At 51.1% G+C, this 11161-nt stretch overlaps 2 protein-coding genes across 2 annotated transcripts in view; one reads left to right on the top strand and one right to left on the bottom strand.

Moving 5' to 3' along the window:
- The window catches only part of ZDHHC24 (zinc finger DHHC-type containing 24), a 3178-nt gene extending 2355 nt beyond the window's left edge, over positions 1–823 (bottom strand). The window contains exons 1-2 of the mRNA XM_027856120.1: positions 799–823; positions 24–108 (exon numbers count right to left, since the gene is read on the bottom strand). Coding sequence (XP_027711921.1) covers positions 24–108; positions 799–823 — 110 coding nt within the window. The remainder of the gene's footprint in view (positions 1–23; positions 109–798) is intronic.
- A 3141-nt stretch (positions 824–3964) lies between these two features.
- Positions 3965–11161, top strand: part of ACTN3 (actinin alpha 3) — a 21707-nt gene continuing 14510 nt past the window's right edge. Inside the window, exons 1-2 of the mRNA XM_027856119.1 lie at positions 3965–4099; positions 8830–9080. Of these exons, the coding sequence (XP_027711920.1) occupies positions 3965–4099; positions 8830–9080 (386 nt within the window). The remainder of the gene's footprint in view (positions 4100–8829; positions 9081–11161) is intronic.

The raw sequence follows: 11161 nt of genomic DNA, 5'->3' as shown, positions 1-11161 counted from the left end.
CCGCAGCCGCGAAGGGGCCGCGCCGCGCAGGCCGGAGGCCGCGCCAATCAGAGCCCGCGGCGCCGCCGCCCGGCCCAATGAGCGGCGGCCGCCTGCGGACGCAGCGATCTGATTGGGCGGAGGGATGAGCCAATGAGGGCGTGCGCGAGCTGGACCCGCCAGCCCAAGCTCCAGCTCCACCCTCGCCTCCCTGAGGCGCCGCCCCCTCTCCTAGGGCCCCGCCCCCCTAGGTCACTAACTCTCCAAGGTAGAAGAGATGCCCAAAGATCTGGTCCAGCCTCTACTGGCTCTGGAGGGAGGGGCTTGGGTTCAGAGCTCATCTTTGCTACCTGTGGGGCCTTGGGAAAGTCCCCAAGCCTCAGGCTTCTTTCAAGCGCCAACTAACATCGCACCTCCAACAAGACGCCTTTGCACCCCTCTTTAATTCTGGCGCCTTCCTTCCATCCATTCGAGCCTGTCCATACGTTTGTCCGTAGCTGTCTATGTGCTGTCTGGGAGCTCCTCCAGGGCAGGAACTGCCTTCTGGCCTTCTGTGGATCCCCACTGCTTAGCGCACCGCACACAGTAGGCGCTTCATAAATGTTTATTGACTTCCCTGTAAAGTGAGCTTCCCGAGATCTCCAGCAGCCAGAGATATCTGCTCTGGTGCTCTCCTAGGCTGCTGTCCAGCTTCCGATTACAACCTCCAGGGAGAGGGAGGCCGCTGCTGCTCCCGGTAGCTTTTGTTCCACTTCTAGATAATTTGAGATAATCACTAGGATGTAGGACTACGATATTTCTAAAGATCTTCGATCTCACCAATGTGGGCACTGTCCAGGAGCATGCAGATGCAAGCCAGGCATGCCTGCCCATCCTGCCACAGAGGCAGTATCCTTCTGGGTAGGGGTAGGGTTGGGATAGGAAAAGGAATATTTCTCCAGATCCCTTAATGTTGCCCGCACACGAGTGAATCATTCCATCTGTTATCCCATGATCCCTTGTAAAATGGAGATGATACCAGCACCTACCCCGAAGGGTTGTTGTGAGGATCAAACGAGCTATGTGTGAAACACTTTGCAAATCGTAAAATGTTATACAGATTCTAGCTATTATAATCTCACCAAGTGAGCATCTTTTCACTCCATACGTGTTTCTATCGGCATCCTTCAAACCGGAGGCATCAGATACCCTGCCTGCCAGTCACACGAGAGCCCCAACAACGGCAAGTGCAGCCTGATCCAGATTAGAATGGGAACATTAAAATTATAAAGGGAAATATTGAACAAAATAAACAAAAGTACACTGAAACACCGATCGTGTTGACATGTGGTTTTCTACATCAGTATGCAGCCCACAGGGACTCTTACAATCAGTGGCCCCAGTTTCTATCTGAATTTGACCACTGCCTTAGATTACATTTCGGTCAGTGGGTCAAGTACGTCTCTCATGATTCTTCCTTAGTAATGGACTGACTCCTCACAACCACCTTGCCATCACCCTTTGGATGGCGATCAACTTTAGACTTCAGAAACTGGTAGCCATTCCTACAGCATCACTGGAAGAGGGTTTTTTCTGTTATTTATGTCAGTTCCTCCTGGTTCTTGCGCCCTGGAGTCAAGTAGAACAAATCTAATCGGTGTCTACACAACAGCCCTTCAAATAAGGGGAGATGGCCTTCATGATCTCCCTAAGTCTCTTCTCCAGACTAGACATTCCTCCTTCCTTTGACTGATCCACACGGGACGTGGTGCTCGGTAGCCCTGCTGTCAGAGGCCACCTTCTCTAGATGGTCTCCAGAATGTCCGTGTCCTTCCTAAAATGTGGCACCCAGAACTGAGCACAATACTCTAGAGTTGGTCTCAGTAGAGCAGGGCTGGGGAACCTGCAGCCTGGAGGCCATATATGGCCTTCGAGGTCCTCGGGTATGGCCCTTTGACCAAGTTTTCCAGAACAAATGCTTTTATGAGGGGGATTTTTTTTCTGTGGAATTTGGATTCAGTCAAAGGGATGAACTTGAGGACCTAGAGGGCCACATGTGGCCTCCAGGCTGAAGGTTCCCCACTCCTGCACTAGAGTGATTGATTGATCAATCCAGCAATAAACATTTATTAAGCTCCTGCTATGAGCCAAGCACACTCTTGCTTCCCTCGTTGGATGAAATTAAATAGAATGTAAGCTCCTTAGGGACAGAGATGCTTAGCCCAGCATAGGCATCTGGAAGAGCCCTTAATGGCTACCAGATCCAGCCCCTTCACGTTACAGAAGAGCAGACAGGTTAAGTGACTCACCTAGGGTCACACAGCTAACGCTCACCTGAGGGAGGAGATGGCTTCAGGTATTTTTGACTCTGAAGCCAACTCTCTGGGCATTGCAGTCCCTGACTGATGCCCTTCTTAATGCAGACTATGTCTTCTGGCCACCCTGTCCTGTTGATGGCTTGTTTCCCATTCTCAGCTCACTAAAACACCCAGACTTCTCTTAGATGATTCACTTCTTGCTACCTGTCCTCCAACGGGTACTTGTTTGACACCAGTTCTTAGATTTTACATTTCCCTCTATTACAGTTCATCTTAGTCAATTCAGTCCATCATTCAAGCCTGTGGAGATCCTGAGCATGCCCTTTCTTAGCTGCCCTTTCTTGCTTTCTCTCACTTGCAAAACTGATAAATGTGTTATCTGTGCCTTCATCCAGGTCAGTGATTTTTAAAAGTTCACAGATCCCTGTGGCACTCCACTGGAGACCTCCTTCCAAGCTGACACTGGACTGACCATTAAGGGTTCTTCTTTGGGCTTCAGCAGTCCTAGACCACCAGACGGTTCCAGCTCCACCCAACTGTGCTATGCTGTGGTTGCCAACTTCTCATCTATCTTGTCCACAAAGTATCTTAAGAAACTGTATCAAATGTTTTGCGAAAATCCAGACAACTTGAAACAAAGTCTTCCCCTGATCTGTTGGACTGGTGACCCTGTCATAAAAGAAAATGGGTAAGTCTGGCCTGCCTGGCATGCACTTTGTAATCACTGCTTCCTTTTCTAGACTTCATCAGTCATCTCTTCAATGATTTTGTCAGGAATGGGTGCCATGCTCACCAGTCTCCGGTTTGGAGACTACTTCTTTGAAAATGTGGGTGCCATTTGTCTATTTCCAGTCCGGCTGGACCTCTCCCTTCTGAACAGTCTATCAAAGGTCACTCAGCAGTCTCATCGGCCGAATGTGTGGGTCCTCTGGGCTGAGGTGGAGGCGTACTGAGGGCAGCTATATGCTGTCACTAGGGTCCTTTATCTGAGAGCTTAGCCCACCCCTCATTCCTCTCGGAAGCAGAGGGGATGGAATTGCAACCGAGTGCAGGCCTCCCCTGCCTCAGCACATTCCCTGGGTCACTAGCCCCAAGCCAGAGCAGTATTAATAGCCCCTGCTGCATCCAGCTGGCTCTGCAGTCATCCCTAGGATTAGCGCCCAGGCTCTGGCTTTCCACACCTTCCCAGACATTTGGGCCCCTGCTGCTCCAGCAAAAAAAACCAAAACCCACCCAAAGCATTTCCGTATGCCTCGATTTCTCTGTCCAAGAAATGGGTTGATGGGTTGTTTCCTCACACACACTTCCAGCTCGGATCTGTGAAGGAAGGGGGATTAAGCCTCGCCTAGCCAAACTGAGAGAGCCCCAACCCCAGGGCTTCCTTGGACCAATGATCTCAAAACACTTTTGAGGGCACTGGACCCCCAAACATTTTCGAAGTGTTTCTGGGCTTGGAAAGGGGGCCATCAGGGGAGAATCAGCCTCCCAGTTTTGTCCTTTCCCCTCCACCCCTCGCCTGCCTTGGACCCAGACATCCTCGCTGCCTCCCTTCCCCTCCTTCTGTTGGCCCCTCCCTCATTTCCAAATTTAGCGGGAATCCGATCCGAGCCCCGAGAGGTATTTATGGGGGCTGCTGTCGAGGGCCCCGGGGGCCCGGCGGAGCCAAGGCAGAGCCACAGGACGTGGGCATGATGATGGTGCTGCAGCCCGAGGGCCTGGGCGAGGGCCAGGGTCCCTATGGGGGCCATGAGTACATGGAACAGGAGGAGGACTGGGACCGAGACCTGCTCCTGGACCCCGCCTGGGAGAAGCAACAGCGGAAGGTGAGGGGCGCGGGCGCAGGGGCTGGGATCCGGGCCTCGGGGGTTCTTGCGAGAGAGAATGGGGGGCCCGGGAGCGGGGCCAGGACAGCGTTCAGGTAACGGGGACCATCCCTCCCCTCTGAAGGGCATTCACAAGCCTGCCTCTGAGCAGTGGGACAGGACTGCCTACCTTCCCCTTTTACGGGCAGGCGCCAGGCTTTACTTTTCCGGGAGTTAGTTCTCCATGACCTGTAGAGGAACCTAATTTGGGGGGGGGGCTAAGGAGGGGGAGGGCTAGAGCAGTTGGAGGATGCCCCCTCCCTCCAAGAGGTTAAATCTATCCCTCTGCCCCACCCTTGAAGGTCTCTGACTCGGCAATCACGTCCCATCCCCAGCCTGGAATGGGGTGGGGGGCTGCCATGGAGAAGAGAAAGAACTCAGAGCTCGGCTCAAGAACCACGCCCCAACCCCTGGTGACCCGCCAGACCTTCTCCCAGTCCCACGCAGAGCCCCCACCGCTATTACACCAGAGCCTTCTGCTTATCTCCTGGCCAGGGCCTGGGGTGGCCCAGAGATTAGAGGAAGAGAGGAGGAGGCAGCACCTTAGAACACTGGATGTGGAATGGCAGAGCTGGGAGGGTCCTTAGGGACAGACCACTTAGTCCAAACCCCTCATTCTACAGATGGGGAAACTGAGGTTCAGAGAGACGTGCTTTAGGTCACGGGTCTAGCCAGTGGCAGAGCCGGAACTAGAACTCAGATTGCCTTGACTCAGAGCCGCACCCTCTTTCCAGCACCAACCTTGCCCCAATCCAGGGCCCCCAGCTTTCAGAGCTCAGGGTTCCCTATCCAGGGCTGGGGAGGGGAGGCATCAGGTCTCCCAGAAGCAGAGGCTGAGGGGGAGGGGATGCCCGGGTCTCCTTACAGAGTAACCTGATCCTCTGGCCAGATGGACACTTTCTGCTGAGGCAGCGACTTGGGGGAGCCTAAAGAAGGGGTGTAGCCATCACTGCTGAATCCTGACCTTTTAGGGTAGGTAGGAAGGTGGCCCCAAGCCCACCCTCGGGCCAAACCTGTTTCCAAAACAGCCTGAAGTTTAGAGGCGGGGATTCCCCTGCTCCATGACCAGGCTAGGGCTTTCACTCCTAAAGAAGCCCAAGGTGGTTCTGGGGCGTGGGCCAAAGCTGGCTGGGGGATGAACCGGGGGCACTGAGCCCGTTGCTCTGCACAGAGGACAGGGTCTGCCCCCGTGAATGTTCGTCCGTGGACAGCCTTCCTCCCTTACTCATTCCTGTCTCTGGGGGCTCCCCCTCAAAGGCTCTTCAGACCTGCCTAGGCTCTGTACATCATTCCACTCATGTCCCCCAGCCAATTCAGCGTCTCCCTATTTGATCCTCCCCAAGTCCAAAGGCCAGCAGATTCCTCCCCGGTCCCTCTAATCCCTGTAAGTCAGGATGGGCACACCCTTCCCCAATCCAGCTTAGTTCTAATCTTCTGCCCACTTCTGCCCTCCCTGGCTGGTGAGCCCATCTCTGACGAACAAACTCCCGTCTCTTCATCAAACTCTGTGCCTCCTGGTGCTCACAGTAACCCAGCTTTCTCCTGAGGGCCTCTGTGCCCCCTGCCCCCTCTTCCCAAGGCCTGCTATGCCTTCTCTCACCCCCCCCTCCCCGACACACAGTCCAGGAGGAGGAAGTGTCAGGAGCCACCCCCTCACCACTGCTTTCTGACCCATGTTCTTCCCGATCACTCTCTCTTCTCCCCAATACGTTCATTGTCTGGCTCAGTCTTCTCTACCCCAAACCTAGCCCTAGAAAAGCCTGGCCTTGCAGTTCCTTGGCCCCCTCCACTCCCATGCCCTCTGCCTTCAGAGCTACTCCCCCCAGCTCCATGCCCCTGCTTGCCAGAATCTGCCCTAGATACTGAGACTCCTTGTTTTGGGGTCCAGAGGCTAACGGGCCGTTTACCAATAAGAAAAGCAGCTCTGGGCCAGTGGGAGGAGCCTTCCCTTGCCAATCACCCAACCCTTTGGGTCTTCAGGCCAGCTCTTAGCACCTCCTACACCAAGCAGGCGATGCTTGATCGATTAGCTGGCACGCTATGTTCTACTCTGCAGTTTCTTGCACCCTTGTCCGAGCCACTCATCAAACCTTGTCAGCCTCCAGCCCAGTACTGCTGCCTCCTCCACGATTACTCACAGGCAGCCGAACAGAAGCGGAGAAAGATTTCGCTGGGTCCATCCTCCCCAGTCTTGCACGGACCCTCACTGCTGCAAGGCAATCCTTTGGTTCCTCCCTAAGTGATTCTGCCTCCTGCTCTCCACTGCAGCTAAGCAAATCCTCTTTCCTCAAGCCTCCTACACCTCCCTTCAGCTGAGGATCTGCCTCGGATTTTACTGAGAAAAGGGGATTTTTTTTTTTACCAGAACTCTCTCTTTTCCCCTTCTGTACACCCTCAATACCATCCCCTATTCTCCCCTGCTTTATGCCAGCTTCTGACTGTGAGATGAATTTTCTCCTTACCATAGCCAGCTCCTTTACATGTGCCCTGCTGCATGCCCTTCCATCTTCTTTGGCTGCCTCAATCGTCCTCTCTCTAATCTTCAGTCTCTTCCAGACTGTTTGCAAACACCACCAAATCTCCCTCATTCTTAAAAAACCGTCACAAGAATCTACCATTACCTCAAGCTATAGGACTGTATCTCCCCTCTCTTTCTCAGCCAAACTCCTTGGAAAAAAAAAAGTCCCCCATTCACTGCTTCCACGTCCTTTCCCCTCACTCCTCAACCCTTTGCAACAGGGCTTCTGACGTCATCACCCAAATGACTCTGCTCTCTCTAAAGTCACCAATGATCTCTTAATCACCTCATCATCTGCCTGCAGAGGACTCTACGGCAGTGTTGAGTAGAGGCTCATTTACTGGGCTAAGAAAGATCTGGGTTCAGATCCTACCTCACACACTTACTAGCTGCATGACCCCCAGATAAATCCCTAATCTCTCTGTGCCTTCTTTTCACCTGTAAAATGAAGGGGTTGAACTCAGTGGCCTATAAGGGCCCTTCTAGCTCTAGGGGCAGCTAGGTGCAGTGGATAGAGCTCTGGCCCTGGAGTTGGGAAGACTCATCTTCCTGTGTTCAAATTTGATCTCAGACATTACTAGCTGTGTGACCCTGGACAAGTCATTTAACCCTCTTTGTCTCAGTTTCTTCATCTGTAAAATGAGCTGGAGAAGGAAATGGCAAACCACTCTACCAAGAAAACCCCAAATGGGGTCATGAAGAGTCAGACACGACTGAAAAATGACTGAACAATAACAAAAGCTCCATATCTGTGATTCTGTAACTCTCAGATTCCTATCTCCAGCTTTAACCCCTCTCTGGTATCACTCACTGCCTTCTGGACATCTCCAGCTAGTTGTCCTATCGATTTCTCGAAGTCAGCATTTTAAAACTATAACTCAACATCTTGACTCCCAAACCCACCCCTCCTCTGAGCTTGTCTACTTATAGTGAGGGCAGATTGCCGGGTCCACAGCTGAGGGGACATCCTCAGTTGCCACGGCCCCTCCCCTCAGCTACCTAAGCAGTTGCCCAATCTTGGCCTCTCTACCCCTACAGCATCTCTGGTGTCCACCCTGTGCTTGCTACTCGCACTATCCACCCACCCCCTGCCCAGGTCACCTCTCCTGGACCATTTCAATGGCCTCCCCTTTGGTCTCCCGTCTGAATGGCCGCCACATTGATTTCCTTAAAATCTAGTCTTATCCCCCGCTGCATAAAGGCCAGTGGCTCCATTGCTTCCAGAGCCCCATCTGACTTCCTCAGTGTGGCCATTAAAAGTCGACCACAACCTTCCCTTCTAGCCGTATTCTTGGTTTTTTTTTTGCTTTTTGTTTTTTTTTGGTGAGGCAATCAAGGTTAAGTGACTTGCCCAGGGTCACACAGCTAATAAGTGTCAGAGGTTACATTTGAACTCAGGTCCTCCTGACTCCAAAGCCAGAGTTTTAGCCACTTCACCACCTAGCTGCCTCCCTTCCCCAGCCCTATTCTTTGAGGACTGTCCTGCGATGGGCTTCTCGGTCCTCACCTACAATGCTCCATTTCTCATCTCCATGCCTTTGCACTGGCTGTGCCTGATGCCAAGAATGCTCTTCCTCCTCACTCCTTCCTTTAGAATCCCTGGTTTCCCTTCAAGCCTCAGCCCGAGCCCCACTTTCAACATGAAGACCCTCCTGGGCTTTCCTGCTGCTAGTGCCTTGTGCTCCCCAAGCAGCTTTATAGCGGCTTGTTTATCTGTGTACGTGCTTTCATTTCTTCTCTCTTCTTACTGTTTCCTCTCCTAGAGCACAGACACTGAGTCTGTCTTTCTTGCAGCCCCAGAAGCCAGCACAGTGCTGGTGCATACATAGTGAGGGTTTTATATATGCTGGTTGATTGGCTTAGAGTCCCAGGTTGGCCACTCCTGAGATCAGGGATGTCAAACGGAGGGCCAGAGAGGATCACTGGCCTGCCACAGATCACCAGGTGCTAAGTGGGAGAGCCAGAACAGAAATCCAGGTCCTCTGCTGATGTGGGAGTGGAGGCAATGCCTTTCCCATCCTGAACCTCAGTTTCCCCATCTGTCCAATGGGTGCTAGCACTCCCACTAACTGCTTCTGAGGGCTGTCGTAAGGCAAGGGAGCCTGGTGTACTGCACTGCCTGCCAGTGAAAGGGTCCAGTTGCTTCCCTCTGCCCTCTTCCCTCTGTTCCCAGACCTTCACAGCCTGGTGTAACTCTCACCTGCGTAAAGCTGGGACCCAGATTGAGAACATTGAAGAGGATTTCCGCAATGGCCTTAAACTCATGCTGCTCCTGGAGGTCATATCTGGTGAGGGGGGCCTGGGGGGGCCTGATGTTCTCAAAGATCCTCAAGGCAGAGGGGCTGAGGCTGGGCTCAAGGGATGGCCGGAGGTGGAGGGGGGGAGATGGGGAGATGGGGCGTGGACAAGTGGGAGCCATATGTGGTACTGGGGATGGTGGGGCCAGGGCTGCCCTGCTCCTTGGGGGCTGAAGAGTCAGGGGTCCACTGGAGGGGTGGGGATAGGTGGATATGAAGCCCTGGGCATCAGCTCTAGCTGAAGACTCCTCCCAACCCCCCCCCCCCCCCCCCCCCCCCCCCCCCCCGAGCCAGAAGGGAAGCAGGTCCTACCTCTGTGGTTTCAATTATACTGCCCTGGCTGACCTCTTCTATCCATGTAGTGGAGATGACTGGCCTGCCTCTGTCATATACTGGTAGAGTGACCTTGAACAAGTCCCAGGAACGTCCCAGTGCCCCCAAGCATCCCCTAAAACTCTCCATTACAGAATAGTCACTAATCTGCATGAGTAAGGGGAATTTCCACACTGGGAGCTCCCCACAGTGAGCAGCACATCATAGCTCTGTGATTTCTGAATTCCTACCCAACAATACAAAAGAAAAGGGTAATTTTCTTTTTTTTCCCTCCACTTGGTCATTTTCACATTTGTCTCATGGTTATTTATGCAATATCTATTTTAAAAGTTTATGTTATTTTATTCAATTAAAGAATATCGACCTTCTCTCTCTCCTACCTCTCTCCCCACTCCCTATTAAAAAGAAAGAAAAAACAACCCTTGTAACAAACACACACATCAAACAAAACGATCTCTTGCATTGTTGTTGAGTTGTGTCTGACTTCCTGACCCCACTGGGGGTTTTCTTGGCAGAGATCCTGGAGCGGTTTGCCATTTCCTTCTCCAGCACATTTGACAGATAAAGAAAGTGAGGCCAATGGGGTTAAGTGACTTGCTCAGGGTCACACAGCTAGAAAGTGTCTGGCACCGAATTTGAACTCAGATCTTCCTGACTCCAGGCCCTGCACTCTATCCACTGCACCGCCAACTGCCTTAGCTTTATGCATTGTCCATGTCCAAAAAATGTATGCCTCTACCTGCACTTTGAGTCCATTTGCTGTCTTTCTAAAGGCAGGCAGCATGTTATATCATGAGTCCTTTAGAACTGTGGTGATCATTGTGTTGATCAGAGTGCTTGAGTCTTTCAAAATTGATTATCTTTACGATATATTGTTACGCCTAATTATTCTCATCATTCTGTTCACTCTCCTCTGCATCAGTTCATACATATCTTTCTAGGTTTCTCTGAAATGATCCCCCTTGTCATTTCGTACAGCACAACAGTATCTGTCACTTTCATATACCACAACTTGTTCAGCCATTCCCCAATTGATGGGCATCCCCTGTTTCCAATTCTTTACCACCACAAAAAGAGCTGCTATAAACATTGTTGTACGGGTGGGTCTTCTTTCTCTGATCTTTTGCAAGCATAGGCTTAGCAGTGGATCCCCGGGTCAAAGGGGATGCAGTTTAATAGCTTTGGGGCCATAGTTCCAAACTGCTCTCCAGAATGGCAGGATAAGTTCACAACTTCACCAACGATGCATTCAAGTACCTGTTTTCCCATAACTCCTCCAGCATTTATTTTCCTTTTTTGGTCAACTTTGACAACTTTGAGGAATGTGGGGTGATATGATAGAGTTGCTTTAATTTGTGTTTTTAAAATTATCAGTGATTTAGAGCTTTTTTTTTCATATGGCTATTGATAGCTTGGATTTCTCCTCTGAAAATCTCCTGTTCATATCCTTTGATCATTTATCAGTTTGGGAATGGCATTTTTTTCTTATATATTTGAATCAGTTTCCTATCTTAGAAATGAGATACTTACTGGAGAAAGTTGATGCACATTTTTTTTTCCAAGTTACCTGCTTCTCTTCTGCTTTCAGATGAATTGGTTTTGTTTGCACAAAAACATCTAAAGTTTATGTCATCAAAATTATTTTAATCTTCTTTGATTCTCTCTATCCTTTTGGTCATGAATGCTTCCCCTACCCATAAATGTGAACTATAATTTTTCCCTACTCTTCTAATTTGTTTATGATGTCACACTTTATATATCTAAGTTATGGACTCATTTACAGCTTATCTTGGTATATGGTGTGAGATGTTAGTCTATCATAGGTTGCCCAAGTGGGCAATACCACCCCTGGGAGAGGGCTGGAACAATCGAGGG

Source organism: Vombatus ursinus, unplaced genomic scaffold (genome assembly GCF_900497805.2).
Source record: "Vombatus ursinus unplaced genomic scaffold, bare-nosed wombat genome assembly UNPS02011369.1, whole genome shotgun sequence".
Lineage (NCBI taxonomy): Eukaryota > Metazoa > Chordata > Mammalia > Diprotodontia > Vombatidae > Vombatus > Vombatus ursinus.
This window is presented reverse-complemented; position numbering and strand designations above follow the sequence as displayed.